Source organism: Phragmites australis, chromosome 14 (assembly GCF_958298935.1).
Source record: "Phragmites australis chromosome 14, lpPhrAust1.1, whole genome shotgun sequence".
Taxonomy (NCBI): Eukaryota; Viridiplantae; Streptophyta; class Magnoliopsida; order Poales; family Poaceae; genus Phragmites; species Phragmites australis.
In genome coordinates, this window is record NC_084934.1 from 21586515 (window position 1) to 21594228 (window position 7714).

At 44.0% G+C, this 7714-nt stretch overlaps 1 protein-coding gene across 1 annotated transcript; it reads left to right on the plus strand.

Annotated features, from left to right (window-relative positions):
* Positions 1 to 1258: 1258 nt before the first annotated feature.
* On the plus strand, positions 1259 to 5202 carry LOC133890992 (uncharacterized). The gene is made up of 7 exons (XM_062331663.1): positions 1259 to 1478; positions 2298 to 2624; positions 3658 to 3838; positions 3957 to 4173; positions 4488 to 4636; positions 4727 to 4765; positions 4865 to 5202. Exons 1-7 carry the CDS (start codon positions 1387 to 1389, stop codon positions 4934 to 4936), a joined length of 1077 nt encoding a protein of 358 aa, XP_062187647.1. The 5' UTR covers positions 1259 to 1386; the 3' UTR covers positions 4937 to 5202.
* Positions 5203 to 7714: the final 2512 nt, after the last annotated feature.

Sequence of the window (7714 nt, forward strand, 5' to 3'; positions counted from 1 at the left end):
AGGTGAGTCTCATTGAACCAAAAACAAAGAAGAACATCTTCGTACAAGCATAGAAGCCGAGACCACCAAGAACAAGGAGCCCGAGGCTCTAGGATAGACAGACATTCTTATAACCAGCACATTCCTGAGAAACATTCTCAGGGCATTTATAGTATCCACATAGGAGTATGGTATTACGCTCAGTGCGGTCCGAACCTGTCTAAAAATCCCTCTAGTGCATTTACTTCGTTCTGCATTAGATCATTCCACACCACCGCTAGCTATTGCATTCATACTCATTTATTTCTCCAGAAAACATATTCAGAATCATCCCCCCGGTCGAATCTCAAAAAAGGGCCCCTTAGGATCCCTGCGATAGGAGTTAACCCTCCGACAGACACTATATGTGAAAATCATAAAGACTAGAGTAAATAATTAGAAGTATTAGGCCGCGCCGATTTCGCGGCCTTTCGGTGTGGCCACACCTCTCTTATTTTTCGAGCCGTCTGATGTGATGTGTGCAGTGCAGCCGATTTCGCGGTCTCAGCAATTTTTTATCTTTCACGAGTTGATGACATAGCGTTTGACAAGACAGTGTTGGTTCACCTCACATTAATTCAGTCTATTCATAATTTGTAGTGTTCTTCCTAACATGCTGTTGACAAGGCAACGTTAGTTCACCTCACATTAATTTCAATCTGTTCATAATTTATAGCGTTCTTCCTAACATGCTGTTGATGACATAGCGTTTGACATATCTTTAGTAGTACTCCCGGTGATGATGACGCAACTACCGTACCTTCCACCATTGGCAGTCAGTGGTGCCCATCGAAGGAAAAAAAATATATTTCTAGTTTTACCACATCAAACATCAAAGACAAAAAATTGTATTAAAATAAAAATAAAATATAAAATTATGAAATTAGGGGGTTTTAATAGATCTTGAATTTATATGAATATTGATGGAATAATTGTCAAAAATGAAGTTAGATCGGAGCGGAAACGAGCTTCAGAATATTCCCCGAGTGGTTAAATATGAAAAATTAAAACAGAATATTCCTGCAAAATAGAATTTTGGATAATTATTTTTGGAAATTCGGAAAGGTTACTGTGCTATAGACTGGGTCTATGGGAACAGTAGGTCGGGATTGATGTGCACAGTCCACGGTGGACTGGGTTTACAGCACATGAGCGACTCGGCTTGATCTGGTAGGATCGGCTCGGTTTAAAGGGAGCCCACCTGTCAGCCTCTCTGCGAGAGGAGAAACAAACGGGACCCGCTTGTCAGGGCAGAGAGGAGATCTGGAAGGCGGCCGGTCTTGGTTTATCGAGGGAGAGAGCACAGAGGGAGACCGAGAAAGAGAGAAGGGAGAGGAACAGGCGGCGGCCGGCGGCCGACGGCGGGAGATGGAAGAGGAGCACCGGCGTTGGGAAAACGGGCGGCAACACCGATCTGGAACCATCGGCGACGACGAGGTGGCCGGCAATGGTGTTCCCAGGTGCGTGCGCTCGGGCTAGGGGCGTTAGGGTTTGATTGCTTCGGGTGGAAGAGGGAAAAAGAGGCAGGGAGGGAAGAGAGGGGAGAGGAAGAGGTGTCTCACCGACGGCGAGGTGCGGCGGTCGGCGCCGGGAGAGACGACGGCGGTGCGGAGGGGTAAAGAGGGGAAGGCGAGGTGGTGCTCCGGCTCCGGCTCCCTTTTATAGGCGAGCGCGGCGGCGAAATCGAGAGCCGCGGCGGCGCGCCACTGGTTTGTGAGGGGGGGGGGGGGGGGGCACTGTGCGCGCACAGTGCTGCGCGGCGCACACTGTACGCTCAAAGCTGGCGGCGGCGGGAAGGGGGAGATATATTTGTTTTTTTGTTCGGTGGGAATTTTACGGGCGTGACAATCGCTCAGGACGAGGCAGTAAAGAACGCTCCCGCCCACAATGTCGGTCTCACTTCAACACTATTCGTTTTCTATTTCGGTTTTTTAGACGATCTAGTCCAAGTCGAATGGTTCCTCTTGTTTATCTGTTGCTTCGATTGATTACTTGGTTATCAGTGGGGATTGATTACTTGGGTTCTTGGGTGGTTCGGGAGATAGGGTTCTCGTATAGATGCATATGTGCTTCACTCGGATTCATATTGCAAGTTGCCGGTAGATTTCTGGCCTCTACCAATTTTTTCTGTAGTAAGAAAAAAGGTCCCTTTTTTTCTTCTTTTGGGGCTCTATCAATTCAACTTGGCCATATCATGATGGTAATGTGGATTGTGCATATTCTAAGATAAGATAATTTTTCTTCTACTCGTTGAGCTTGCTTGTTCCACTTCACTTCAGGTGTGCGGATGAGGAACATGTGGCATCTGCACAAACGCTACAAGAGGCATCATCCATCACTGCCACTTCCTCGTCCTCCCTGCAGGCAGAGGCAATAGCTCAGGACACCATTGAGGTCTTGCCACCATCAGGACGCTGCCTTTCCTCGTCTCCTGGGTCACTTGTTTTGTCCCGGCTAGAGCGTGACTGGGGATTCAGATTTTACATCAGGGTTGATCGTCAGGGATCTTTCCACACATATCCTGATGTGGGTGGGCCATTTCAGAGCTTACTGGAAGCTGACAAGTCTATCGATCGCCATCTTGATGCCCGTCGGGATCCAAAAATGTAAAGTTTGTCAACTGCGTTCTAGATTTTCATCGGTTGATTTCTCCTGTTTTGTGTGCACACCTGCAGTTGATTATATTCAGTCAGGGCTATGGAGCCACATGCATCTATGGGCCATGGAAGATAATCACAGTTTTTACAGTATGAATCAGGAAGAGAACGAATGGCCCTAAGTTAGACTATAGATAAGCTGACAAGCTGTTGTAAAAGAAATACCAGCATGCATCAGTTTTTAAATTCCTGTTCTGGGACCACATAAAAGTTAGCAAAACATTTTTGTAACTTTATTTACGAGAGTTGTTGAAATAGTGCATAAATCATTAGCATAGCTGAAAAATAACAGAATACATATAGATGGTATGGTACCACTTTGTTTGTAGGTATATTTTTATCTGAATTGTAATTTGTACAATTGATTAAGTTTTTAGCCTGGCACACCCACACAACTCTGTTTCCTCATGAACTAAACATTTGGTGATAGCCAAACAATAAGTTTTATTAACTGGTCAATACAGTACTGTAAGAGCACACTAAGGGTCCGTTTGGATCCCTTGCGAGCTCGCCTTGCCTTGCTCGGTAAGGCTAACCTTGCCAGCGCCGGAGAGCACTTTTTGCTCTCTCTGGCTGGCGAGGTGAGCGCAAGCACCAAGGCAGCTCACTCGGGATCCAAACATGTGTGAGCTTTCCCAGCCAGGCAAGGCAAGCGTCGGCAGGGGTTCCAAACAGACCCTAAGTTGGGGATATGAAAATGACAGAGGGATACCTTTTTTAAATAAAAAGCCATGCATTGAGAATTTGTAGGCATGTAAACAGTCCAGTTTCGTTTCATTTTGTTTTTGTTGATTACTGCCATAAGCTATGATAGAGGTAACTTGGGAGCTGTTTGATCCCTATTCAGCAACCTTAACGCAAACTAGTTCACCATAACCCTATGCCTGGCTGATAACATATTAACATTGAAAGAGAATTTGGTATCTCCACTTTTGAGAAAGTAAAATCTACTAATCATATGGAATGCTCTGATCTAAACTAGGTGCATGGAGAAAGATAAGATTCCTCAAATGGATATGCTTATACGACGATCCCTTTACTGGCCTGATGGTACAATTAAGAAGCGTACAAAATCACATGTAGCTGAGAAAACCCATGATCGAATGTGCCGCTTGGTTCAAGCTTTAGTGGACAAGTATAATGAGGATCACTATCTATTGGGGGTTTGCACTCTCTCCCTGCCTCCCGCCCTTACTCTCTGCCTTGTGACCTGGGTTGCACTGTGTCTTATTGTCTTATTAATGTAACATTTACTGATCTGAGACATGCTTCTTATTTTAGGATCTTGCATATGAACTCAAAGATGTTTTGGGCTACCAATCGTTTTGTGAGAAGCGTAGGTGCTACTATCATCTCAATTTCACTACAAAGATTAAAGGAGCCGATGATTTAGACTGTGGCGTCGACAATCTATTCTTTGCGGAATTCAAACATATACGACAAGGAAAACATGAAGTGTTTGTCAGCTGTTTATGCATGGTTAATCCTATTCATAACGGTATTCTGTACTCTTTATCTTAATTTAAGTATTGTTGAAATACAGTGTGTCGGCTGCACAAACTTGAACTTTTCGGTCAGATATAATTGTAAATGTGTTTCTGGCTCTGTATTGACCTGTTTGTTTGCCCCTTATGTCATGTTTCCCTTTATCTCATCCATTATCCTTGAGCTTTATATTTTTAATATCTCAAACTGGTTCATGCACAACCATGATTGCATACACATGTTTTTACCTTCGATTATTCAGCTATTATTATGTGTTTGTGTCTGATTGGTTACTTGGCAGTTAACCGTCTCTATTTGTTAATAAAGGTCTACTCTGCTATGGTTGTATCAACAATGGAAATCTTGGTATGAAGCACCCTGACAGTTCTGTTGAATTTGCTGCTGGTCACTTGGATGCGCCTTTGCCATTTGGATGTTTTAGAGAGTTGAGCGACTCTGACGATGATGAGAAATATGTATGATGATTTATTTCCTGGCAAGCCTTCAAGTCTTTAATGCTTTTGTTGCTTCAGTGTTAATTACATATGTTTCCCCCTCTTTTACAGGTGAAAACTAAGGAAGCTAAGCTAAGGCATATGTACCAGGTAATGTCATATCCTGTGCGGTACGGTACCATTTGTACTAACATGATATTGGTTAATTGCTTGATTATAATTCATTGCTTGTGTATTTATTGTCCTTAGGGCCTTGATGATCCGCATGTTGTGGAGGAACTATTCACACTCCCTCCGGGTGTTACTATTGTGGAAGACTAAGAAGAGCGCTGGAGTGGGAGGACTAAGGAGGGCACCGGATTGAAACATCACAGCCCGTTGCACTTTCTTGTGAATGAATGTATATTTCGCCAGCAACAAACCTTTTATTATGCGTTATTCTTCCTAAGTCCAAGACCCAGGTTGCTATTTCTTGTTGCTAAGACGTAAGCAAAAAAAAAGCCTATCATATAGTGGCACTGAGAAATCATTTGGGTTGAGATTAAGCTATTCGTAACAAGCTACGCTTAAAGAAGTTCTGGTTTGCATTGTCGATGTCTTTTTTATAGGGTCGTCTTTTTAAGTTTGGTTTACTTAGGTTCTGCTTGCTTGCCAAGTGGGTCAAGGCAGTGGATTGAGTTGTAAATTAACTAGAATATGTACCCGTCGAACACCCTGACATGGATGTTCAATTGTTTCGTACGGCACCAGAATTGTTTTGACAGTGGGCGGTGATCGCGTCACCCTCACCCCATTTTTGCGGATACCTCTGTAGGTCCCCGCTGATGTTGGCTATTCACCAGGATCAAACTACACTAAAATAGCACCCCCTGCGTTTGTAACGCGCGTGCCAACTCGGGGCAGTGGCTCGATAGTTCATAACTTCAATGACAGCGGCGTCCTCGCTAGTGAAATGAAGAAAATCACTCGCGGCAAGTGAAATTATGTCGTTAACATCATAACTGTAATTGTTCCAAGAAAACATTGATCAAAATATAAGTTGTTGCAACTGAGAACACGCAGAGCCATAGTATGTATATGTATCTCTGTTCATACCTTTGTAGACAGTAAAAAAACTTCTATCTTGTGCGAATATAAACTACAACTTGATAGCTTAGTCTTATGAATTATATCAACCTATTTCTATACTGGCTGATCAAGGCAGCTTCTCTTCCTTTGTTGGTTGAAAGTCCAAAGAGCATCAGCATGCTAGGTGAATAACTACATTAATCTGCATTAATCAATTTTATTTATTAAGGTTTCTTCTCGCAAAAATAGAGATACGTCAACGAGGTACAATGTGTCATGTCATGAAAACATTTGTAAAAGAACACTTGATCGATTAGACTAGAAGAGGTTTAAACATCGCATGAGATAACCTAAGCTTACTGAGTTCTGAGTAGTTAGCGGTCAAACCGGGAGATGTCATGGTCAAACCGTAGGGGTCGGACGAAGAAGAAAATGACACTGAATAGCTATGTCAGTCAGATCGGACCCATGATGGTCAGACTGGCCACAATGGTGGTCAGACCGGCCATAGTGGTGGTCAGACCGATAGAGTCTGAACTTAACTCTAGCCAACCAAGTCCCAACCTGGTGGTCATACCGGCCCAGGTGATGGTCAGACCATTGGGCCTGGCTAGCAGCACCTCTGTGAGGTCACCAATGAAGGCTTCGACGATGCCTTCGGCTAAGGGTGGTACCCTAACACTCTACAAAGCTAGGGAAGATTATACTTGGTGATTTGGGCGACATGCACGTGACCGAACTCAAGGACCCCATGGAAGACGTCCATGGCTAAGGGTGAAGCTCAGGTCTAAGCTAATAGGGATTGATTTGATCTCAAGGATGATATGGAAAACGGTCGAGAAAGCCTCACTTTGGTTTGGGAAAGCTTCTTAGAGGGTTGGTCGGCTCCGGGGAGGTCTTGATTTGGAGATTGGGCTCCGAGGTGAAACTTGGCCTTGTGGTGAAAGAAGACGCATGGGAAGCTTCTTCGGTGAGGATGACGGTGGGGAGGAGCTCGGGGAGGCTTGGTGAAGCTCAGGGAAGGTTTCCTCCGTGGATCTCCGGTCGTGGTGGTGGTTGAGGTGATGCTCCCTTGTCTCTCTCTCGGGTTTGGGCTGAGGTGGAAATGAGTGAAGGAGAGAGTGAAGAGAGGTGGTCGATGGGGTTTTAAGGGCCGTTATGAACCCTGGCGATCAGACCGTTGGCTGGGCCAACATGCAAAAAGTTTTTCCTCATTTCCTCGTTTTCTACAATTTCTTTTCCCTTCTTTCCTAAATGGTTTAGGCTATCTAAACTATTCAAAAACAATTCCTACTCATAAGTATATTGTGGAAATGTGAGTCGCTTATCGACATAACATTTCGAAAAGTTTTGAACACTTAAACAAAAAATCAAAAGCATTAAACATGATGTCATGATACATATTCATGCTCCACGATTAGCTTAGTCTTGAAGGAACTTGCGAATTAGATCCATCCATGAATCTTCGTGTTTAAGTGGAGCCACAAGTTCCCCAGCGACTCCTTTTGGGGTATAGATTCCTAGCGAGCCCCTGAGCTAGTTATAGGTCTCGTAGACCACCACTCCTTCGGTCGTGTCATCTGATGATTTCACAGATGACTTCGAGAGTCTCTCTATGAAAATCCCGATTTTTCCTGGAGATCACGAGGAAGCTAGGCGGGCAAGACTATCGGCGAAGCAATTATCCTTTCTTGGGATATATTTGACCTTGAGTCTAACAAAATTCTTTTCTAGCTTCCTCACCTCTGCAAGGTAGTCTATCATTGATTATGACTACTGGAAAACTACCATATCCGGGTATCCCAGTGCTTCCTGTAATTCTCAAGGCGTATCTCTATCTCTGGGAAGGGAATCCCTAGATGAAAAGAAAACTACCCGTAGGTACCCAGGATATCCTATAAACAGGGAAGTTTATCTCTAAGAACGGAAGGAAGACTCCAGAGGACGTACGACACCCCCATATATAAGGATATCATCAAACTTGGAATATCTACTGACCAGATATTATATATTCCATATATTATTGGAGGT